The following is a 25,297-nucleotide window of genomic DNA, read 5'->3' as shown; positions in this document are numbered from 1 at the left end:
CTCACACAACCAAAGTTAATATTGGAGATTGGGTGTTAATTCGCAAACCTGTGGGTAAAGGAAGGAATGTCGACAAAGTTAAACCTTTAAGGGTAGTGAGACTATTCAACAATGCAGTAAGAACGGAGGATTCCAAGATATGGAATTTAAATCGTGTAGTGGTATTAAAATGTAAAGATGTATTGAGATAATGTGTATATACTGTTGTGTTTTTCTTTCCTTTCTCTTTTTCTTGTTTATCTTGGTTTGTAAAGGGGGGAGGAGTGTAGTATGTCATAGCTTGTAGAATGTTTAAGATGTCATAGCTTGTAGAATGTAGAATTGTGAAGGGATGGTGGAATCCAGCAGAGAGAGAGTGGATGACGTAGAAGGAGAAGCTGGCAGTTGATTGAGCTGGATGGGGTTTCTGTAATTGAATAAAGCTACTTCGTGAATTCAACGACTCATCGTGATTTATGGACCAAATCTTACACCTTCATATAACTAAAGCACTTTCATTTACCTTCTTACTCTATCTGCAGCAAAAAATGAAAATATTGTCATTATTTATTATATTTTTTTATATTATTATTTTGGGCTTACCCCAACCTAGTGTGGCAGCCAATCAGAGTTTAGCATTTCCCTGCTCAAGCCCGTCTTTGTTTGTGAATACTTTACGACCAGAGATAAACACATTTTAATTTCCCTAAATTTCTCAAAAACTACTGAACGGACTCACACCAGATAAACGAAAACTTAATCTGCGTACCGACAGCTAGCTTTCTGCCAAATTTGGTGTAATTCCGTCTAGTGGTTCCGCCTGTAGTCGTGTCTAAAGTATCCTATGTAAATGAAAACGGGAAACATAACCTTTTTTTAGCTCCCTTTTTCTCTGCCCCGCTTGATGGATCACCCCTAAACTTTCCATGCGCAGCAAGAATCACCGCAACACATTTTTTGGGAAAATGTTCTGAAGAATCGTCAAACAGTGACAAAGATATAGGCAAGTCAAAAAAACGCTTCTCCTATGGAGACATGGTACTAAGTATAACTGGCGACTGCCAGTAGGGGATATATATATATATATATATACCAATTGTGAAGCAATTGACTCATTGCACTCCAGGAGAATTTATTACTTTATCCAAATGTGTACTTCAAACGACACCACGTACGCGTTTCGACCTCTCAGTCTTGCTCACAGTTTATGAATTACCTTCCCATGAGTCTTACCCTTTTCCAACCAAGTGCATTATGGAACATGTGGTCTCAGTAAAATTAGATAAAACATATAAACAACCCAGAAACATTGTTTTTCATCCCCAATTGAACTCAATACTAATTAAATAATGCTAATTTAAAAAAAAATAATAATTCCAAAGAAACATGTAAATTAAATAAAACACAGTATCATGCCAAATAAGTATGAAAAATGTTTCCAGATAATCTCAACAGTGGAGTTTTGGGTTGTGAGGTACTTAGAGGATTCACAAGTGCAAGAAAATGGAAATGAGAGTGGCAAAGCGATTACAGAGAGCAGAACTTTGCAAAAGAAAAAAGGACAGGGACAATTGAGACACAGAAGAAATCTATACAGAAAATAATTTGAAACATTTGTATATTCAATTTTAACGTCTATTAAAGAAGGAAATAACAAAAAGCTGGGGAATTTTGACACTGAAGAAATATATAGAAATTAGCAGAGTTCCCAGAGGGTTAAGGATTTTCACATTACCGAACCACCCAGATACCAAATCGGAAATGTTTGAAGAATGGGGTGCAAACAGTATGGAGTGCTCAAAAAACATGATGCGTATCATCATTAAGTATGCTAAGAAGGATGTAGAGGTAATTCTGAGGGAGAACAAGGAAATAGAAGAAAATATAGCAGTATTGAGTAAGGGAGAAGAAAGCAACAAATTAAGACAAATCATGGATGTCAACTTGGAAAAATATGAAAAAATGATTGAAGAACGGAAACAAAGAAACTTTTGAAGGGATGAGATTAATTATGAAACTGGAAGAATACTAACATTGGCGAAAAGATTTGATGTACTCAAACAACAAAATTATAATAATTTTGACAAGAAAACGCAATCTCCAGAGAATCAGATGCGGAGATGAGTGAGGGCAAGGGAACATCAGCACCAATAAGAAAGATGACTTTTTTAGACAAAATGAAACTGGTCTACATGGACCAGAGGACACCAAGAGGAGGAGGACGGGGTCAAATGCGAGGTCGAGGAAGAAAATTTACATTGGATTGAGGAAACACTGGAAATCAAGAAGGGGGTCCGGAAAAAACAAGAGGATATCCGTTGAGAAGCAAACAAATGAGCAAAACCAAGTAATTGATGGAAACCCTGATGAGAATTTGATTATGAATCTCTCGAATCATGATTTGACACAACATGAAATTACCCTTTTGAATGAAGGCTTGTCCTTTTGTCTAGAGATGCATTATGACCATGTTGAAACTAGAATTGATTTGTACAAATTTGTGCGCAAATTGAAACTGGCTAAATTCTTCTCCAAACAGGCATCTGGAGAACGATCACATGATGAACAAGGTTCAACAACGACAAATCTGACTATTGAACAAAAATTGGATATTAAACAGCATACAACTTGATGTATAACTTTGAACAGCATGAATTCTCTGAAACACAAGTGTTGGAAAAATTAGAAATAAATACTGGTGCACATTGTCATACTAATTTGAAACCTAAATCTAAATTCTGTCCAACATTATCACCGGGAAATAGGATGGATACACTCCATGATCTGGTTGTTGAAGACTTAGAAAGATTAAAAAAAAATCAAACATACAACAAGGGAAAACATAACTCGGCAAGAACGGGAGGCCCTCAAGAAATTGATGGCAAATCAAAGTTTGGAAATCAAGCCCGCGGATAAAGTCGGCAATATAGTGATTATGGAAAAGCAAAATTATATGAAAGAAGCGTATCGACAGTTGAATGTGAAAAATCTCAACTTGAAACTTGAAATCAATGAACTATCTATGGAATTAAACCAATTTCTAGATACATGGTATGGCGAGGGCTTGTTGAATAACGATGAGAGATCTTTGTTGAGAAATGAGAGTCCAATCATACCCACAATATATTTTCTTCCCAAAATTCACAAACGTTTGGAGAAAACACCTGGCCGCCTGATAATTTCCAGTTGTGGATCGTTATATGAGAATCTGTCGACATATGTGGATTTCTTCTTAGCTCCGATGGTACCTAGTTTAAGCTCCTATATTAAGGATACAGGTGAGTTTCTGAGAGCATTACCCGGAATTGAATGGGAGCAAGGATACAAGCTAGTGACTATAGATGTGGTATCCCTATGTATATCATTAAATCATGAGCTAGGATTGATGGCAGTACATTACTTCTTACAACAACGGGATATCAAGTATTTGAAACACTCACAAATGCTGTTAAAGATGATTGACTTGTGTCTGAGGAATAATGTTTTCGTATTTAATCATCAGATTTATGCCTAAATATGCGGGACAGCAATGGGAGTTTCCTTCTCGCCTAGCTACGCGAACCTGACTATGGGATGGTGGGAAAAGCATCTGCATGGCGAGAAGAGTTTGCAGGGAAAGCAATAATGTGGCTGAGATATATAGATGATTTATTCATCATTTGGAATGGAACGGAAAATGAATTTGTACAGTATTTTGAACAATTGAACAAGAATGAGATGGGCTTACAATTCACTTATAATATCAGTACTAAATCTGTTCAATTCCTGGATGTTCAAGTATATATAGAAAATAACAAGATCGAAACCACCTTGTATTGAAAAGCTACCTCGACAAATAGCATATTACATGGAGATAGCTTCCATCCGATCTCACTGAGGAAAAGTATACCGTATGGAGAATTCATCAGGATTAAATGTAATAGTTCTACGGAACATGAAATCGAATCAAAATGTACAGAAACTCAACAAAGATTTATTCAGAGAAAGTACAAGCGAAAGGATATAAATCTTGGAGAACAAAAAGCGAGATCTAGAACAAGAGAAGAAATATTAAATAGGTCTATGTTGAATAGAGCAAATAAGAATTCCACCATAAGAATGATTCTAACATACAGTATAGTAAATCATTTGATTCTGAACAGTCTAAAGAAATATTGGGACATCATAAAAAAGATCCAGATGTTGGAAAACTAGCTAGAGCTAAACCTATGGTTACATACAAGAAGGTACCATCTTTGCAAGATCTTCTGGTGAGCAGTCACTTCCAGATGACAAAATCTTTGATTTGGCCACAAAACTCAGACAACCGGCTTTATGTGTTGTGGAAAATGTAAAGCCTGCTGCATAGGGTTAAATACAAAAGAATATCAAGATCATAAAGGCAATCTAATGAGGATCACCAAAAGGATCATGTGTAATACTACCCACGTACTGTACGTAATTGAATGTGTGTGTGGTTTACATGATGTGGGCAGTACGATTTGCCCTTTAAAGAAACATATACTAGACCACATAAGAGATGTACAAAATAAAGATATAAACTATGCCATGGCAAAACATCTGAAAACACATGAGGGTAAAAATTGCACAAACATGAAGTTCTTTGGTATTGCGACTGTTAAGAAAAATGAGGTAGGAGGAGATCGGGAATTGAGGTTAAGGCATTTGGAATCATGGTTAATAATACAGCTTAAAATAAAAATCCTGAGAGGTCTTAATGGGGACGAAGAACTTCATTATCATTTATGATAAGAGAACACTGTGATCAAATATGTTGTTATCTAAGAAACATTGGAAAATGTAAGGGGGGTTCTGCAGGTAGTGAACACTAGAGGCAGCTAATACCAGGGAGAGAAAGTACTATACGCATATGTAAATACTAATATGAATAATGATCATTTGACCCAGGAAATATGCAATCTGTCTATATTAGATGAGTAAGTATAAGGAATGTGAGCTTCCCTTTAACATGGGTTTCTTTTGGAATACCACGATTTCCTGCTGATGCATAGGATTTTTGAGAAACATTTTTCATACTTATTTGGCACGATACTGTGTTTTATTTAATTTACATGTTTCTTTGGAAACAATTATTTTTAAAATTAGCATTCTTGAATTAGTATTGAGTTCAATTTGGGATGAAAAACAATGTTTCTGGGTTGTTTATATGTTTTATGTTTTATCTAATTTTGCTGAGACCACATGTTCCATAATGCACTTGGTTGGTAGAGGGTAAAAAGATTATAAAAGAGACTCATGGGAAGGTAATTCATAAACTGTGAGCAAGACCAAGAGGTCGAAACGCGTAGGTGGTGTCGTTTGAAGTACACATTTGGATAAAGTAATAAACTCTCCTGGAGAGCAACGAGTCAGTTGCTTCGCAATATTTGTTTTTGGAGTTTGTAGAGGAATGGTCCTTCCCTCACGTGTGCGCCCGTGAATTTGCGTGCTACAATGTGGACCGCTTGGATCATATATATATATATATATATATATATATATATATATATATATATATATATTGATACAAAGCGGTCTGAAATGATTGTTCTTTGCGCGCATTCTATTGCCGGTGCCGGTACCCTAAGAAAAAAACAAACCGCTTCTTGCTCCTTCTTGAGCTACAGAATTACCTGTCAGTGCTCCTTCAATAAGCCAGAAACTGGCAATTTTCTTAGCTGTTTAAAAATCAAAGTTGCTTCCAAACTGGGACACAGAGCTGTGGGACCCAGCAATGAGCCAGACACAGTTTGTTTTTTCGTTGGATAAGAACAAACTCCATGCAACATCTAGCTCCTTATTGGGTCACAGAACTACAGTATGCTTCTGTTCCCCCGATATGGGACTGAAAAAGTTTGGATTTTTTCTGAGTCGTAATAAAAATACAAACTGTGTATGACTCTGTGATGTGGCACAGAACTGTTCACCTGCTTAAAACACTGTTCTGATGCACATCTGTTCTGATGCTGTTTTTGGTCATCAGTAACTTTCCCAAGCTTCTAGAGGTTAACTGCACCAGGCACAAGAGGCTGCAGGAGAGAGGAAGGGAGGAGAAAGGTAGAAAGAAAGTGATCAGTGAGGGAGACGTGAGAAGGAAAGAGAGAGAATGGATTGAAAGGTAGAGAAGAAGGGAGTAGGGCAGTGTCCTAACATAAGGCCCCGCAGCCCCGTGGTGTGGAGCCTGAGCTCCAAGGGGTTTCCTCAGCAAAAGTGGTAGGTGGTGGGCCCCTCCTTCTACAATGTAGCGGAGGTCCTCTAATTTCATTACGCACTGGAGCAGGGCTAGTTTAAGCATTTCTTCCAGGGCTCCTTTTAGTTCCCCAGTCTTGTCCTGATTGGTACCTGTGTGTATTTCAATAATGACAAAAATAGCAGGGCATGCTGCACATCAGGCAAAAGGTGGCAGAGATCTTTGTTAGTCACTGCTAGCTTGCAGGATTCATGTCTGCATGACTTGACCAACTGCATTAGCATCAACATTGGAGAGCTGCTGCTTGCAGGTAGTTGCTAAAAACCTCTGGTGGTGCTGCCTTCTTGTCACGTGTAATAACACTGACTGCTGGTGGTAAGGGATGAGTGTACTGGCAGAGAAATCTTGTCCTTGTTGTGTGAGAGGAGAGTGAGACCCAGCAGTATTTGCTGCAGGTCAGAAGTGAATGTGAGTGTACCAGTATGGTGTTTTACAGTCAGGACTAAAGTGATGTGGAGCAATGCAGGTCACGGCTTGTTTGCATGAAGAGAAATGTGTGTTACTTGTAGTGGAGAGAGCTGCAAGTCACATCACCACTGTGTTTGTCAATCAGGAGAGTGTATGCTTGTATATTTCATAAAGTGTGAGAGATAGAGGAGACTTCTTTATATCCGTAGTACTGTTGAAGTACATTGGCAGAGTAGTGTAACTAACTCAGGAATATAATAATAATGAACTCTGCAGGTTTATGGTGGGGCCTAAAGTGCACTGGAAGAGTTGTGCGTGACCTGAGTAGCTAGTAGGTGGTGACTGAAAGCCAGGAGTGAGGTACATTGTGTGGGAAAAGGACGGTCACAGTGCTGACACTCAGAAGGCTCACAATACCAGGAATGAGAACACTTGCAAGGCTATGTTAAGTCTGGCCCCTGCACGTAATCCTAAACCTTGAAAATAACTTACTAGTTCAAATGTAATCGGCTTCATGTATATATTACAGGATCACCACTCTGTATTTATAGTTAGGGATGGGTTTCCATAGGAAATTGATATTTTGGTTCGCTAATAACTTTGGTGCCATTTGAAGAATCTTCTCAAAGCTTTCTAAACAAAAAATTCATCCACCTCTGCTCCTTTTGAAAAGTGTCAGGGTTATTGTCAGAATTGGATTGAGAAAAAGGGTGATATCCAAAACGCGTTTTCCCTATCAATTTTCATTAGAAAAGATGAACAGCGATACAGCGAAACTGCTGATCGGAATTACACCATATTTGGCAGAAAGCTAGATCTTTACCCAGAAGGTGCATTTTGTCTAATCCTTACAGTAGTTTCTGAGAAATGAAGGTTCAAAATGTATGTATATATTGAGATGTGGTAGTACCCTGACTCCGACAGATCAAAATGTAACATTTGATTGGCTGCCACACATCAACAAAGATGTTTGGCAAAAACTAAGAACAACATATGAGGGCAGGGTATGGATACCAGTAGTCCTAGGGTGCTGCAGTAAAAAAAGTCTCTCAACTTTCCATTTAATAGTCTCCTCGGTTGGGGGAGGGCCCAGAGGGGTCGGGTGCATCATTTGTTTTGGGGAGGGGGGCATGCAGTCCCCTCCCTGAGCCAATTAAATACCCCGGGGACCCCATCCACTGGGGCCGATATATTTATCTTGGGGAGGGGTGTGTGGGGATCCTCCCGAACCATAAAATGGCACCAGGGACTCCCCAGGGACTCTTATCCCACTGCCTCAATGAGTTATATGGGGAGAAGAGCATGCCCGTCCCCAAGCCATAAGAGCTCATCCCCTGGGGCCTGATGTAGAACAGTGTCCCGGGGTCCCCATTATGTGGGAAACTGTAGATTTCTCGCACAGTCGTCATGCACTAATGACCCTCCATATTACAACACTCATGAGTGTTCCTCGACATCATTGAAAACATCACTGATGACAACTGAAATTATGTCATTGATGACAACACTGCACGGCGATGAGGGTAGTTATAGTTACTTCAATAAATGATACCATGTGAATCTCCACTTTTTTTAGTTTAAATTGTTACATACAGAATCAATAGATTTTAATTCACAATTCTGAAAAGTTGCATTTTCTTGTCCTAACCATGAGGCACCGTGGTCTGTTCCTGGGTCACATGACTAGGTGTAGTTGACAGTTGTTTTTTGTGTATTCCTCCCAGGCAGCCACACAATAGAGGGACTGGGCATTGGCAGGATGGGTCACCCTGACTTGATGGGAGGGGCAGAGCTGTCACCTATTACACTTTCACTTCAAAGACCGCCTCAGCCCACAAACAAAGAACTTCACACTAGCCTTTTGTAACCCCAGGGCCAGGGTAGGATAGCAGAAAATTCCAGAGCCAGATGTGGAGGGGGGAATCTGGATGTTTCACCCACTTCTAAGCTAGTACCAGGTATAAATATTGAACCCGCAGACCAACTATTCAGATCACTTCTGGAGCTGTGGAAGTCTCTGGAGAAGGACTGCTGTGCTGTCCTGCTGCAGCAGACACTGTCTCCTGCGTGAGAAAGGAAGACTGGGCCTGCTCCTTGAACCCAGACCCACCAGAATGATTCCAAGGGCTAGCCGACTGGCCTTCTTTTCTAAGCTACAGGGACATAACAAGCTCTAGAGACCTGTCCTGCATTTGCCCAATTGCCCAGGCTCAACTGGACCTGCCTGTGCCCTGCTGCTGGCCTCTGCAGGAGTGAGTCCTGATCCCGAAGAGGTGCCCTTCAGATTGTAGACCCTTGGCTGGCTTTAGAGTATACTTCTCCTAGTCCAACTGTGGGTTTCCTAAGAACAAACGAAGAACAACACAATTCTAAGCAGCATGACACAGGACCTCGTATTGCAGCACCTTACAACCCCTGATCAGTGACGTCATTGGAACACATGTAGTGTAACGCAACACAGTGCAGGACCTCGCATCGCAGCTTCTCATTGAAAACGATGCAGCGTAGCGTAATGTAACGTTCTACATCTAGGAAATACTGTAAAATTCTCAATGGGACTAACCTGGTCCCTGTATCTGGCCCACACTGATTCACAGTCGGCCTGAACTTGTGTCTTTGTCTTGGCCTGGTGTTACCAAATAACCACAGTTGACAATTTTAGCTTTGGGTGCAATACATGTCTTAAAACTTTGAAATTACATAACTCCAGTTCTACTAATTGGATTTTTTGTTTTTTGGCATCAAATTATTACATTTTATTCTATTTTTCTGAATTGGTGTTGGGGTTTTTCTCATGTTGAGTTTTCACTATATTGCTGTTTGTGTGCTGGATAAATACTTTACACATTGCCTCTAAGTTGAGCCTGAATGCATTTGTGCCAAGCTAGCACAGGGTTAAGCACAGGTTAATTCAGTGACTCTTTGTCTTTCATCTTGATAAGGATTGTGGCTGTTGCTTGACCCAACAACCCAATTTCTCACAGGTCTCAACCTCATCCCGCCACTGCATGTCCAAGGAGAAGGCTTGAGGACATTACAGTGTTAGTTGGTCTCTTCCGAGGTTTCATAGGGTGCAGCCGATTCCCCTGCTGATCCCGGTGCACTCCTACTTTCTGGGTCCATCTGCGATGTTGGAACAAATTAAGACCTTCAGATATTCCATGCTGCAGACCTTTGCTGCATTTCTGTCTCGCTCTGGTGCTCCTTCGTGCATTTGTACAGGGGCCTCCAGTCGAGTTACCACGAGTGAGACCATCCCCTGCCTTGACTTATCCCTTAGGACCAAGTCTGTGTCAAGCACCTACTCTGGTACAGATGCCTGCTCCAAGGCCTGCACCTGTGCCAAGCTGCCACTTGTTGAAAGAGGAACTTATTCTGAACCCGAAGTCTGACCTTGAACATACTTCAGCCTGATTCTTAACCGATATGGTCCTATGAAAATAGAAAAGCAAAGCTGATTGTCATGCGGCCTTATTCTGCATCATTGCCTCTACCAGGATGGTCGCGCCAAAATAGGCTCCATTATCTTTTCAGCTCTGACTCTGAAGAAGGTATACACCAGAGGGAGATGGTGATGTCAGGGTAGGAGACCGCAACCGAAAATGACAACAGTCTTCCTAATCCTGCAAAGACGCATTTATAAACTGCTGGCTGTCAGCCTGACCTTTTGGCACATCTCCGACAAGGTGATCCTTGAATGTTGTAATCATTATACATTCATAGGGCAGGTATCTACCAAATGAAACTCGGCTACTGTTTCACTTTTCTCTGCACAGACTTTGGCTTTTGCTTTTTGAATCTCCTTTCCTTATGAGGACCCTTCTGTTTGTCCTGGGTCAAAACTCCATCGACTCCACAGGAAAATGGAAAGTTCTGAATGAACTTGCTCCTGTTTGTTACTTATGAATTCAGTTGCTCAAACAGGCAACCAAGAAAAATATTGTGATTCACTCCATGGTAACCTCTAAATTAGACAATCTTATTAGTCTCTATTTGGGCCTTCATGCTTTCCTAATACGAAGACTCCAGTTCCGAATCCAGAAGGAGCAGGCCCAGTCCTCCTTACTCAGGCAGCAAACAGTGACTGTGGCAGCAGCAAGATGGATTATGTGAGTTCCTTATCAGCACTCCATCTTGCCTTGTTTGAATCATTTACAGTGGCTGTCATTATCCATTTGCATAAAATTCAAGGCCCTTAGTTTTGCTTTCAGGGCTTTTTCAAGTGAGGCCCCTAGTTATCTGAGGAAAAGACTCCGCCCTTATAAACAAGCAGTTCACTTAGCTCAGACTATCTTGGACGTCTGCATGTCCCAAAATGTACAAAGGCCGAGCGAGGGGACAGATCTTTTGCATTTCTGAAGTCCAAACGGTGGAACCACTTCCTGATAGCCTCTGGAGAGTTGCTCCCATGCCTGTCTTTAAGAAATAGTTAAAAACCTTTCTTTTTGATAAGGCCGAGATTTCTCTGTTCTGCTACCGCCTAGTCAGTATCTCTGGAAGTTAGCACCAGGGCGCCTCTTATGAAGCATCTGTGCGCTGTACAACTGCTGTGTGATTGATTGTCTGAGTTGATGTTTGTTGAGACACAGCATATAAACAAATACCAGAGTTCCCATGTAAATCAATATACAGAAAACCTAAAATAAAAGCTTCTCTTAGTGTTTTTGCATTCACAAACAGATCGAGGTTCAATATGCCTTATTCACATACACCTATAGTCTGTTCTCTTCATTATCTCTATAAGAATATTCTGCACGCTTGTAATACATGCCTGCAGATCAGTTTCTAGTGGATCATTTAATAACGCTTTGGTTTCTTTAAAAATGTAGATGTCTATATACTCTATATATGCTCATTGTTAGAAATTGTGTTTCTGTTTGGCAAAAGGTATGCAACCTTTCCAAGCTTGAACTACAGTCCTAGCCAGGGTAAGTCACAGACACATCCTAGGTTAGCCTGTGCTCACCCTCTGGTAGCTTGGCACAGAGCAGTCAGGCTTAACTTAAGAGGCAATGTGTAAAGTATTTGTGGAACACTTCAGAAAGTAAAACATTGAAAACACCTCACTAACGTATTCTACACCAGGATAGAAAAGTAGGGCTTAATTTCATGAACAAACAAGACCAAAACAACACAAATCCAATAAGTAGTGGTTGAGAAATGAATTTTGTTTAAAGATTAAAATGCAATAAAGTGCTTAAAAGCATAAACCGCCAACCAGGAGTATATGAATTTTTTAAGATTAAAATGCAATAAAGTGCTTAAAAGCATGAACCGCCAACCAGGAGCATCTGTTTATGCTAGAACAGGTTAAATCCAAAAGTTCAGGCCGACCGCAGTGGAGCACGGCTCAGATAGAGTCTCAGAAAAGTCCAGTGGAAATTTTACCTTCTCATGAATTGGACCAGCAGTCCCGTTCACAGGGAAGAAGTTTGCCGGGAGCAAGGAGAGTGTCTTTGGCGGTGTTCCATGGGCAGGAAAAGTTGTCCAAGCATGCTGGAGCCTTGCAGTTAAGAGCGGCATTACTTGCTATGCAAAGAGAAGAGCTTGCGGGGGCTCGCACTGATTCTTTGGGCTAGCTGTTTGGCTCATGTGTGAACTGGCCCGTTCACTGTTGCAAAGAGCCTAGAAGTTGGATGTCCAGCGCCAGAAAACACTTTTAAGGGTCCTGGACCTGAGAGGCTCCTCTTGAGGGATCAGGAGCTTGTTGGTGAGAGGTCCAGAAGCTGTGGGGGAGCCTGTAATGTCCCTGAGGCTCAGATCAGGAGGCCACAGCATAGCAGACTAGCCCGTGGAGTCACTCTGGGATCAAGATGGGGGTTGCACGTCCAGTTCTCCTTACCCAGGAAAGAGAGCAGCAGACAGCTGGTCAGCAGACCAGCAGAGTAGCAGTCCTTGTAGCAGCACAGCAGTCCTTCCTCCTGGCAGATTATCCACAGGTCCAGAAGAGTATTGAGTTGGTGGTTTCAGAGGTCCAGTACTTATACTCAGTTGGGCCTTTGAAGTTGGGGGTCTTCAAAGAAAGATCTTTGAAGTGCACAGATGTCCTCCCTTCCTGCCCTGGCTCCAAACACACTACATTGGGGGTATGCAGCTATTTGTGTGGGGACAGAACACTGCCTATTCAGGTGTGTTAGCCATTCCCTCTCATCCTGCCCAGGATGAGCCATCAGGCAGTGGATGGCCCATCAGTCACAGCTAAGCTCCCTTTGTGTGTGGCTGTCTAGAGGGAATGCACAAGCCCAGCTGTCACCCCACCCCAGATGAGAGGTAGTAGGCACCAAATGGCTAAAATAAGAACATGCCAACTTTCTAAAAAGCAGTTCAGATTTCCCCTGCTTTGACAAGAAGAGCCGAGTCAGGAGACGCACTCACCACATTGGTGGTAGTCAGGTGCGATTTTGAGATTAGAACATCCCGCCAGTCCTGTAAATCCATTGGATTGCTCCCTTGCCCTGAAAGTTGAACAGTAAACAATTGAGACCACATTCATATCAGGTTTTCTTACATTTCGATTTACTTGGCCACCACAGCTGTTCGTTTGTCACTTTTAATTCAAGTGGGGTGGTAATAATCTCTGTAACTCAAACAAGATTGGGGTCTGATAAATGTTTCCTTGTCTTCTGATGTCTTGATGAGGCCGAAAACTAAAGGCCAAAACGCGTTATCAATCTTTTGAAAGGAGCCAGGAAAATTAAAGTCTTAATTAGAATGGGGATAGCCAGGTGAAAAAGGAGGCCATTAGTTCCAGAAACCGAGGCATATGTTGGAGTACATGAGGAGGATTCATGTGCAGAAGGACTGTTCGCAACCACCTAGTTTGGAACTTAGTGAGAAAGGACAAGGAAATCTAGAAAAAATAATTTGTGTGAGTTCTTTGAATTGGATATTTCTCATATTGTGTTTTTTATATTGTTAATGTTTGTGTTAAGTATACATGTTTTAAAAATTTCAAATGCTTTACTCTCGTGGTGGTGGTGAAGCAGTAGACATTTTCTTTTGCAAGTTTTCTAAAAAAATAGTTGAAGGAAGAAACATATCCCCAGTGACAATTAGGAAGGTCTTTGGGCACTGAAAATAATTCAATTTATCCACCCGTTTCATTTTTTCTTTTTAGGGTTGTGATATTATCAGCCCAGAATCTGAGGGTTATATCGGCAATATCCTCCATATTGTTGTTTACTAACTTTCTAAAAGTGGCATTTTCAGAACAGTAATTTAAAATCCAACTTCACCATAAGTTGTGATTTTAAATTGTGAGTCCAGAGACACCACATTTCACAAACATATTGCTTCCAGATTGTGAACTACACTTATAAAATGTAATAATGTAATCCCAATGTTATCCCCTGGGCGAGATAGACCTGGTGGCAGTGAAAAATGACTTTGGGAGATTTTCACTACCGGGACATGTACATCTTCTGCCTTTTACATACATTGCACCCTGCCTTCTAGATTGTCCTGGGCTTACCTTCAATCAGTCAATCAATCAGGAATTTGTAAAGTGCGGTACTCACCCGTGAGAGTCTCAGGGCGCTGAGGAGGGGGGGGATGGGGAGGAGGTGCTGCTCCTGCTCGAACAGCCAGGTCTTGAGAAGTTTTGGTCTGGCGCAGGTGGGTGGGAAGAGTGTTCCACATTCTGGCGGTGAGGTGCAAGAATGATCTACCGCCGGTTGTAGTTCTGCGGACGTGTGGGACGGTTGCGAGGCCGGCGAAGCGGAGATGCCGGGTTGGGGTGTAGAAGGAAAGTCGTCTGTTGAGGAATTCTGGTCTGGTGTTGTGCATTGCTTTGTGAGCGTGGGTGAGGAGTTTGAAGGTGATTCTCTTGTTGACTGGGAGCCAGTGCAGGTTTTTCAGGTGGTCTGTGATGTGGCAGTGGTGGGGGATGTCCAGAATGAGGCTTGCGGAGACGTTCTGGATGCGTTGCAGCCTGTTCTGGAGTTTGCCCGTGGTTCCTTAGGGGTGACATATGTATAAAAAGGGACGTTTTGGGCCTGGCAAAAGGGTTATTTTGCCAGTTCGATCTGGCAGTGTAAAACTGCACACACATGCTATGCAGTGGCAGGCCTGAGACATGGTAAGAGGGCTACTTAAGTGGGTGGGACAATCACTGCTGGAAGCCCACAAGTACCATTTAACTTACATGCCCTGGGCACATGTAGGGACTTATTAGTAAATTAAATGAGCCAATTGGGGTTAAGCCAAAGTTCCCATGATTTAGGGGAGAGAGCATAAGCATGTTAGTACTAGTTAGCAGTGCTAAAGTGCACAGAGTCCTAAAGTTAGCAAAAGCAAAGGCCATAAAAGTGGGGAAGATAGGCAAAAAGTTGAAGCAAAGTCCCCTCTAATGGCTGTCAGGTTTAACACCTATCCTTTGTTCACATTAATAGTGTGGGTTGCTACAATGTATATCTATCTAGTGTTGTAGTTTAGTTCTTAAACAAATCATAGAATGACAATGCAGGTGCACAATTTTATCTATAAACATGTTTTGGAAATTAAACACGTAGCTTGTTCAGCACATTCACCCCTCACCTCTCCCAGTTTGTGCAGTCAAGTCTAGACAAGCTTTATTCGGTTTCAATACAAACCATAAAAGCACCATATTGAAAACACTGCAATAATAAAGTTGACACGCATAGAAAACAGTGCATGTAGTTATTTCCAGGCTTGGTGAGCTAATTGTATGAGCAATAAACTGTGTCCGGATGAAGCATGTTTTGTCAAACTGTCTATGAGCACACAGGTACTGTTCGAGAATTGTATTGGGACAGAGGTTGTCATCATCTACACTAACAAATATATGTACATTGTTTCTGAAATGCATGTGGGGCATACATTACCAACAGTGAATGGCGCCTTGGTTACAGCAGTGTGATTCAGGTATGGACGGTGGTTCTCAGCTCAACTGTGTCTTTAAATGACTGCACTCAATCTGGTGCAGATGACAACATCCTAAATATCTAAGTAGTTGAGTTAGAGGGAGCAGTGGTCCCAGAATGTTAATAGAGTGCTCTGCAGTGTTTTTTGTGTATTACATCATAATAATGGCATGTTCAGTCTTCATCAAAGTTGGACTTGAAAGCCCCATTCATGTCAAGGACCGTTTCTATCAGATCCATGACATTACAGGAGGATTCATACTTTCTGTGGCCTCAAAGTAAAATCCATCTGTATCTGAGGAGAAGCAATGAGTTGCAGCCTATGTGAAGAACGCTACCCATAAATCGTCACCTTGCAATGCGTCTGGCGATATGTACTGGTGTGATGACCGTTGTTTTAAGCATCATATGTGGAATGCTACAAGTGGTATTGGGTTAGTCTTTCAAGTCACCATATACCATGGCTACATCCTGTCATTACTGTTGTGGCTGACGTGACTTAGGCAGTCTCAAGCTTGAATGTAGTGGGTCATGAAACCAAAATTTTCATTCAGGTCTTTGTTTTATGTACATTAGCTTCAAGAATATTTAAAGTCCTCCTCAGTTCCTTGACAGTATTGTGACTGTACGATGTGTTTCTGTTGAATCAAGGGGAAAGCCGCTTGTGTTTCTGTGCTGTAAATCATCATTTAAATCATTATGTAAAATCAGTTTTGATATATTCGTTCATGTAGCTTCTGGAAAGTCATCACTGTGGGTGATGTTTTTGCTTTGAAAAACATACACAGTCTTCATCAGTTTACAGTTCTGTACCCCATGAATAGATGTAATTTGCTTAGATCGTTGGGCTTATTATTGCTGTTTCTTTCCAGATGTAGTGACAGGTTTTCATTTGCTACCCATTGCACCTGTAAGGTACAATTCCGATCTGGTCCTTTTTTAATGTTTCCTATCTGTTTTCTTTTTTCTAGGACTTTTAGAAAACCAATTTGTACAGTTTAATGGTGGATTCAGCAAGGAACAGCTAGAATGGGTGAATGGAGTTCTTACATTTTCAGATGAAAACCATGAAAAAGTTGTTATTTTTGGTAGGTTACTACTGTCTCTAATGTCTAAGTGTATGATTTATTTATCTAAGCAAACATACCTGCTGTTAGGCAAATATAATAATACTTCACTTGATTATGCCTCATCCTTCAGGTGATTCGTTATTCGGGCTTATGGGTTCTGATCGACAGATTCAAAATATGTTTAAGTTATGCAGGAAATGTGGTACAGTAAGGCTCTGCGGATGGGTGACCGGAGCAAGAGATTAATCCCTTTACCATAGACAACCACAGTATTGTCTGCACTTTTTCTGCAGCCCCTGTGCTCCACCCTACTCCTCTGTGTGCCCTTTTTCTCCATACAGCCCTCCTGTGTGACATGGACCCTCATGCATCCTGGGCTCTTGTATGTGCCACTGTGCACTGTAGCAATCTAAAACAAGGGTTAACCCACTATACTGGTCAGGAACTAAGAGCCATAATAGTGATACAGAAAACAACTGTTTGATGTGTTGGATGCGCTGCCTGGCCCTGCAAGCCTGCCCTACCTGTAACTTATCTGTCGGGGATGTGCCCTGTCCTCTTACCAGGCCTGCCCCGTTCTACCCTGCTTAGCTGTTGTCGACATAAGCATCAACAATCAGGTCTAAAATAAGATAGATCTGTCTTTGCTGTGCTCGTTTTACACTCCCTCTCATTCTTTAGCACTCTTACTCTCCTCAGTCCTCTCATTTTTGCTCATGCTTGCTTGTTGGCCTGCTTTTTCACTTCTCTTTTTTCACCCTTCAGCAGCAGCACCGCCGCACATGTCAAGGGGCAAGGGCGGTGGCGGGCGAAAAACAAGTAATAACAAAAAAAAAGTACTGTTCCGCCACCTGCAGCCTCGCTCCTCTGTATCCCAGCCTTCCATGGGCACAGACTCCCCCACGCAATCCTGGTGCTGCTCTCATGCTATACCTAGCATGATAGCAGAATCAGGATTGGTCTGTGCGGCTTGGTCTGCCGCTTAGACAGTGCACTGGGGTCACAGCCATGTTAAAGAAACCTAAGACAACCAGCCAAACTGACATGTGAACTTAGTGTACTCCACTCCTCCTCCCTCCCATGACCCTGCCCCTCCTCTCCCTGCGCATGCTGCCTGAGCCAGCAGCTGAAAAATAAAACGATTATGAAAAATCATTTTATTTTTCAGCTGCTGGCTCTTAGCCAGTTGGGCGACGCTCCTCCGCCATTGCGGAGGAGCCGCCAATGCTCTTCAGTCTTTTGAACTGTTGTTCATCTTTCTCATGTTTTTTTGCCTTCTTTCATTCTGTTTTGTGACCTCCTTTTTTACCTGTGTTTCTCTCCACCATTCCTTCCCCATGTGCCACGCCCACTTAGCCCTGCCACTGCCCCTCAGTTTCACATAGTTTCTTCCCCCAGACCTTCTTAATGTCAGCTTCAGCCGGAACCAGCCAGTAGAAGGTGCTGGCCAGTTCTGCCAGCCCATCATACCTGTTGAGGAAGTTCCTGGTCTTTAGCCCGTGCCTGAGTTTATCTTAGGATGGCTGAGGCCCCCAACCTTCATTTGCCTCTCACTTACATACTTTCTGGTGTTGCTTGTGGCATTTGACTTTGCTGCCTTTTTTCATTCCCATTTTTTCACTTTTGTCTTTCTTTCCACTCTTTTCAGTTATGTTCCATTTTTCCCACTTTTCAAGTTTTATCACTCTTTAGCACCCTCCAGTCACTTTTTTTCCCTTTTCAGTCTCTGCACTCTTGCCACCTTTTCCACTCCCTCTCATTCTTTAGCACTCCTGATCACTTCTCTTCTTTTCGCTCGTTTGCTTTTTGGCTTCGCTTCTTCACTGTTCTTTTTCACTCTTAATCCTTTTCAACTGTTGTCCATCTTTCTTGGTTTTGCTTTGCAGGTTTTTTGCCTTCTTTCACTGTCTTTTATATTTTCTTTCTAACCTGTGCTTTTGCGTCCTATTTCCTGCTACTCACGCTTGCCCGTCTGCGCACATGCTCGCTTAGCCTCACCCACCACCCCCTAGATCTCCTCCCCCCAGACTTTCTTTAATAGCGGGCGCACAGGAGGCAAGCCTGTCTGCATCTAGCCATGCTCAGCTCTAAGATCCCTGGTTCGCCACTCACTCATAGAGGTCCGAGACACTACATGGGGGAATACCTCTCTATGAAACCTGGTCACCCATCCAACCCTGTGTCTGAGTTTCTCCCCCACACAAAAAGGTACCTTCTTCTGTGCCTCTTGCCCCTTCTCCTGTGCCTCCTCCACTCTTCTTACCTCCTTTTGCTCTCTTCCCAACCCACACTTCTGCACCCACAGCCTACCACACACACAACCACTGAGCACCTTCCACCTCTGCAGCACCTCCCTGTACTTCTCCTGATGCATCAGCAATCCTACACCCTCAGAGTCCCAGCCTTACTGACACACCCACCAACCCAGACTCCTTTCCCTACTGCACATCAGGTACCCAACCACAGCCTTCTAGACAACACTCACCCATCACTTACCTCCTTTCTTCTCAACTTCTGTTCCCTCGCCCGACACGCCATAGAAGCTTGGGGCCTCCTACATGACCTTTCCCTCACATACTGTTTCTCACCAAGACCTGGTTTAACCCAGAATTCGATCAAGATATTGCAGTGGCAGTCCTGTCCGGCTATAATATCGCAAGACAGGATAGAACCAACAAACCCAGAGAAAGCATTGCCATCATCTACAGAGAGACCATCAACTGCTCCATCACTTCAGCTAACACCAGAAACAGCCTAGAACACTTGGCCTTCAAGCACAGTACCTCCCCGTCGTGGTCCCAGAACCAACTTCAGCTCTACCCAGGCGACCTCAGGTTTCACCTGAAAGACCTCTACAACCCCAACATCTCAAACCTTTAGCAAGGTCTGAGCATACTAGGATTCACCCAACGAGTTGAGCAATCCCACCCACATTGCTGGTCACCTCCTCCACCCTGTGTTCTCCATCAGCCCCAATATCACCATAAATAAACTCACTTCTCTCACCTGGACCAACTTCTTTCTCATCTGCCTCAACCCGAGCCTGTCCAGCCAGTCCAGAACCCAACACACCAAGGAATTCAGGAGCAACTGGAACAAAATCCCCTCAGAAATCTAGACCACCAAGCTCTAGTCACGAAGCCTGCCTCACCACGATGACCTTACAAACTACATCAAAAACACCTTGATCGCCTCCTGTGCGTACTCACTGGCTCTGCCCAAAACCACCCCATCTCTCACCTCAAGCGTCCAGCCAGCTGTCATACAGAAGATCTCTGACTGGAATGCAGATGGCGCCTCACCCATGAAAGCCTCAACAGAGCGACTCAGAACCACCAAGCACTCAGCCACCACAGAACAGATTGAAAACATCCACAATACCTGATAAGAAACTTTCGCCATAGTGAAGCCAGTGACATCCGCTGCTGCCAGCTGTACAACCATCACAGGAACTCTGCACTTAACTCTCTTACTACTTCTCCAGCAAACTCAGCATCATCTGCAATAACTTTGGGCCTCAACCAGACGTTCTGACTAGAGGTGGGCAAAACTTGTGGAGTTTTACTGTGCGGAAATCCATGGAGTTACCTAAAAACTCTGCAAGATTCTGCAGAGTTTCGCGAGTGGTGGAATTCCGATCCGTAAAATCAGCACAAAGGGCACGACTCGGTGCATCAGGGTGCGCTTCTTCTTTCTGTCGCTCAAATATATTTTCTTCCAGGGCGCCAGCTTTTGCAACGCAAGCTGTAACTTTCTCAACACGAGCGGTAGCGACCTGCCTGACCGCCCGCATTGAGAAATCTTGACAGGAGGCAGTCTAGCGGTCATTTTTTTCACTTGCACTCCCTAACTTAATGTTGGCAAGCCAAACACAAGAAAAATTATGCAACGCAGGTGTAGGTGGAGTTTTTACCATACTGGAGCTCGGGTGGGCAAAACTCTGCTAGCGGAGCTTACTGCCCACCCCCACTTTTCACCCTCGTCATCCATAACTCCAACAGGAGGAGCACCCTGAATACCACCCTGACCAATTAGGGATCGCCCTGCCTTTTTTTTCCTCCTTATATAAACGTCACTCCCTCACTTTTTTGCACCTTGTGATCACTTTTCAGAGCACTTAATTATCAGCCACGTCTTCATTTTGATTTAACCGACAGATGATTGATAGAACCAACAAACCCAGAGAAAGCATTGCCATCATCTACAGAGAGACCATCAACTGCTCCATCACTTCAGCTAACACCAGAAACAGCCTAGAACACTTGGCCTTCAAGCACAGTACCTCCCCGTCGTGGTCCCAGAACCAACTTCAGCTCTACCCAGGCGACCTCAGGTTTCACCTGAAAGACCTCTACAACCCCAACATCTCAAACCTTTAGCAAGGTCTGAGCATACTAGGATTCACCCAACGAGTTGAGCAATCCCACCCACATTGCTGGTCACCTCCTCCACCCTGTGTTCTCCATCAGCCCCAATATCACCATAAATAAACTCACTTCTCTCACCTGGACCAACTTCTTTCTCATCTGCCTCAACCCGAGCCTATCCAGCCAGTCCAGAACCCAACACACCAAGGAATTCAGGAGCAACTGGAACAAAATCCCCTCAGAAATCTAGACCACCAAGCTCTAGTCACGAAGCCTGCCTCACCACGATGACCTTACAAACTACATCAAAAACACCTTGATCGCCTCCTGTGCGTACTCACTGGCTCTGCCCAAAACCACCCCATCTCTCACCTCAAGCGTCCAGCCAGCTGTCATACAGAAGATCTCTGACTGGAATGCAGATGGCGCCTCACCCATGAAAGCCTCAACAGAGCGACTCAGAACCACCAAGCACTCAGCCACCACAGAACAGATTGAAAACATCCACAATACCTGATAAGAAACTTTCGCCATAGTGAAGCCAGTGACATCCGCTGCTGCCAGCTGTACAACCATCACAGGAACTCTGCACTTAACTCTCTTACTACTTCTCCAGCAAACTCAGCATCATCTGCAATAACTTTGGGCCTCAACCAGACGTTCTGACTAGAGGTGGGCAAAACTTGTGGAGTTTTACTGTGCGGAAATCCATGGAGTTACCTAAAAACTCTGCAAGATTCTGCAGAGTTTCGCGAGTGGTGGAATTCCGATCCGTAAAATCAGCACAAAGGGCACGACTCGGTGCATCAGGGTGCGCTTCTTCTTTCTGTCGCTCAAATATATTTTCTTCCAGGGCGCCAGCTTTTGCAACGCAAGCTGTAACTTTCTCAACACGAGCGGTAGCGACCTGCCTGACCGCCCGCATTGAGAAATCTTGACAGGAGGCAGTCTAGCGGTCATTTTTTTCACTTGCACTCCCTAACTTAATGTTGGCAAGCCAAACACAAGAAAAATTATGCAACGCAGGTGTAGGTGGAGTTTTTACCATACTGGAGCTCGGGTGGGCAAAACTCTGCTAGCGGAGCTTACTGCCCACCCCCACTTTTCACCCTCGTCATCCATAACTCCAACAGGAGGAGCACCCTGAATACCACCCTGACCAATTAGGGATCGCCCTGCCTTTTTTTTCCTCCTTATATAAACGTCACTCCCTCACTTTTTTGCACCTTGTGATCACTTTTCAGAGCACTTAATTATCAGCCACGTCTTCATTTTGATTTAACCGACAGATGATTGATATGATATAAGTGTACATCCTCAGTTACATAATAAAGTTATAACCCAAAAGGTAATAGACCTAATAAATAAACTTAGTAAAACGATGTATTTCACAAGCCCAGTTCATACAACTGAGAGATTAATAATAAACAGAGAAAACAAAGAGTGGCTTTTAGAGTGACGTAAGAACAATATGGGTATGACAGAAGTCCAATGCCTTTTCTTATCTTTGTTTCAGGTCATCTTCCTATCCATCCAGATTCCACTGACACTGTTTGCCTGGCTTGGAATTATGCAGAAATGCTTTCCCTTTTACAATCCCACACGTGCGCGGTGTGCTACATAGCGGGGCATGATCACGATGGCGGCTATTGCTTGGACTCTCATGGAATTCACCATATTACTTTACAGGGAATCATTGAAACTCCATCTGGACGCCATGCCTTTGGAACGGTACAAGTATATGAAGGAAGCATGATATTAAAAGGCAGAGGTTCTGTTTCGAATCGAGTTATGCACTACCGAAAACAGTAGTTATTTGTAAAAACTAACGTTAATGCTTACAGCTTATTGGTATTTTGTCATTTGTTATAAAATGGCCAATCTTAAAATCGGACTTTGTGTGCTTTGAAACATTGTTGGTTTCCAAGGCAGAGTTATAGTGATAAATTGACAATTACATGAATGGCAAATCTTCAGTGTTATTTTTATGCACATATGAGCTGTTGTCAATCAGAACAATAATATCACCTGTTCCTAAAGCTTATAAGCCTTTAAAAAATCACATTGATGTCCCATTCGTTGGGTAAAGGGAAAGTTATTAAAAAAAATATCTATAATTTTTACATAAAGTATTTATGCTGTACAAGAGACATTATTTCAATCAAGCTAAAAATAATTCAGGTAGTTGTATATTTACATTGAATCGAACATCTTCATTCTGACCATAGAATACGCTTTATATAGTTTCTGAAAATCCTACTACATTGAATTGCAGTTTTCAATCCAAAACCCTACTTAGTAAAACAATTTCTAAATTTTTAGACACAGCACCCAAAATCCAACAATTTTTTTACTCATTTAAAGTGTTGCAATATTTCTAAAATGCATTGCTAATTCAAATTCAAATGCTGCATGAAAACTACTGATCTTGTCAATGAAAGTTCAGCACCAGCAATCTAGAGCAGGCACACATAATACAAGGGTTATACCGCTTAAATTCAGCCTCTGTACGTCTCAGTCAGTCGGTTCTTGTAAAGCGCGGCTTGTCACCCCGGAGTGTCTCTCGGCACTGTGGAGGGGCTCTGGGTCTAGCCCGGTGGGAGGTGGAGGTCGAAAAGCCAGGTCTTGAGCTGGTTCCTGAAGTTGTCCAAGGAGGGGGATGTGCATAGAACGAGGGGGAGTTTGCTGCGCGGAAGGAGAAGGAGCGCCCTCCGAATTGTTCGCGCCAGATGCGGGGTGCGAGTGCCTGGGCGAGTGTGGCTGATCGGAGTTCCCTGGTCGGTCGGTGGAAGGTGAGAAGGTTGTTGAAGTAGGCAGGTCCAGTGTTGTGAAGGGCCTTGTAGGAGTGAGTGATGAGATGGAAGAGGCATCTGTGCGTGTACGGGGAGCCAGTGGAGTGCCCTGAGGTAGGGAGTGATGCTAGTTCTTCTTGGGAGATTAAGGATGGGTTTTGCTGCAGCATTTTGGATGGTATGGAGGTGGTTGTTGAGCTGCTTTGTGGTTCCGGCATAGAGTACGTTACCATAGACGAGGGGCTGGAGATGAGGGCCTGAGTGACTGTTTTCCTGGTGGAGAGGGGTATCTATTAGAAAATCTTGCAGAACATGCAGATGGTGTGGAAACAGGCACAGGAGACTATGTTGATTTGTTGCTTCAAGGTGATTTGGGTATCCGGGATAATTCTGAGGTTGTGTGCGTGGCTGAAGTACGTGAGTGAGGGGCCGAAGGTGGAGGGCCACCATGAGTTGAGTGTGTGGGAGCATGCAGTGTCAGCGAAAGCAGGTCATGTAGGCATTGAAGAGGGTGGGGCTGAAGGAGGAACCCTGGGGGACACCACAGATGTGGGGGCAGAGATATAGGGTGGGAGTCGGATCTTCTGTGTTCAGCCAGAGAGCAAGGAGGAGATCCAGTTGAGAGCGCCTCCTTGGATGCTGATGCTCTGGAGTCTGGTGATGAGGGTGTGGTGGGAGATGGTGTCGAAGGCTGCAGATAGGTCGAGGAGGATGTTGGCCGCTGTTCTACAGAGGTCTAGAATGTGTCTAATATCGTTGGTTGCTGCAATCAGGGCAGTCTTGGTGATGTGGTTCGGTCGGAAGCCGGATTAGGATGGGTGGAGAAGGTTGTTGTGTTCGAGAAAGTCTGTGACCTACCAATTGATGACATTTTCCAGGACTTTGGTGGGAAATGGGAGGAGTGAGATGGGGTGGTAGCACTTGAGGTCGCTGGGGTCCGCTTAGGGCTTCTTCAGAAGAGCTCTGACTCAGTGTGTTTCCAGGAGTTGGGGACGGTTGCTGTGATGATGGAAGTGTTTAGGATCTCTGTGAGGGTTGCTCTTAGTATCTCCTTTCCTATGTTGTAGAAGTGGTGCAGACAGGGGTCTGCAGGGGATCCAGAGTGGATGGACGCCATGCCATGACAGTGACAATGTCTTTGGTGGAGAGCTGTTACAATTTGGTGATTAGGTGTGGGTATGGCAGGGAGGAGGGAGGTCAAGTGCTGTAGGCTAGGTATCGAAGTTGCTGTAGATATCTGTGATTTTGTGTTGGAATTAATCCAATAGCTTATCGCAGAGGTCTTGGGAGAGGTGGATGGAGTTCTCAGTGGCGGAGAGGCAGGAGAATTCTCTGCCTATGTTGAAGAATTCTCTGGCATTGTTGGCACTTTTCTCGATGTGGGTAGAGAGCGCCTCTTTTTTAGTCTCTCTGAGTTGGTGGTGGTATCTTTTGAGGGCAAACTTGAAGGAGTCGAGGTTGGCAGGCATTTTGTTGGAGTACAGTGTGTTTCCAATTTCATGCAATGTTGTTTGAGGGTCCGAAGTTCTGGGGCGAACCAGGTGGTCTG

The 25,297-nt window shown here is 43.4% G+C and overlaps 1 protein-coding gene across 2 annotated transcripts in view; it reads left to right on the top strand.

The window, feature by feature from the left end:
- Positions 1-23,208, top strand: part of LOC138246129 (manganese-dependent ADP-ribose/CDP-alcohol diphosphatase-like) — a 114,353-nt gene extending 91,145 nt beyond the window's left edge. For both annotated transcript variants that reach the window (XM_069200397.1, XM_069200396.1), the window contains 2 exons: positions 16,491-16,607; positions 22,473-23,208. In XM_069200397.1, the coding sequence (XP_069056498.1) occupies positions 16,491-16,607; positions 22,473-22,768 (413 nt within the window). In that variant the 3' untranslated portion in view covers positions 22,769-23,208. The remainder of the gene's footprint in view (positions 1-16,490; positions 16,608-22,472) is intronic.
- The last annotated feature ends 2,089 nt before the right edge of the window (positions 23,209-25,297 follow it).

Source organism: Pleurodeles waltl, chromosome 7, assembly GCF_031143425.1.
Source record: "Pleurodeles waltl isolate 20211129_DDA chromosome 7, aPleWal1.hap1.20221129, whole genome shotgun sequence".
NCBI classification, from domain to species: Eukaryota; Metazoa; Chordata; class Amphibia; order Caudata; family Salamandridae; genus Pleurodeles; species Pleurodeles waltl.
This window is presented reverse-complemented; position numbering and strand designations above follow the sequence as displayed.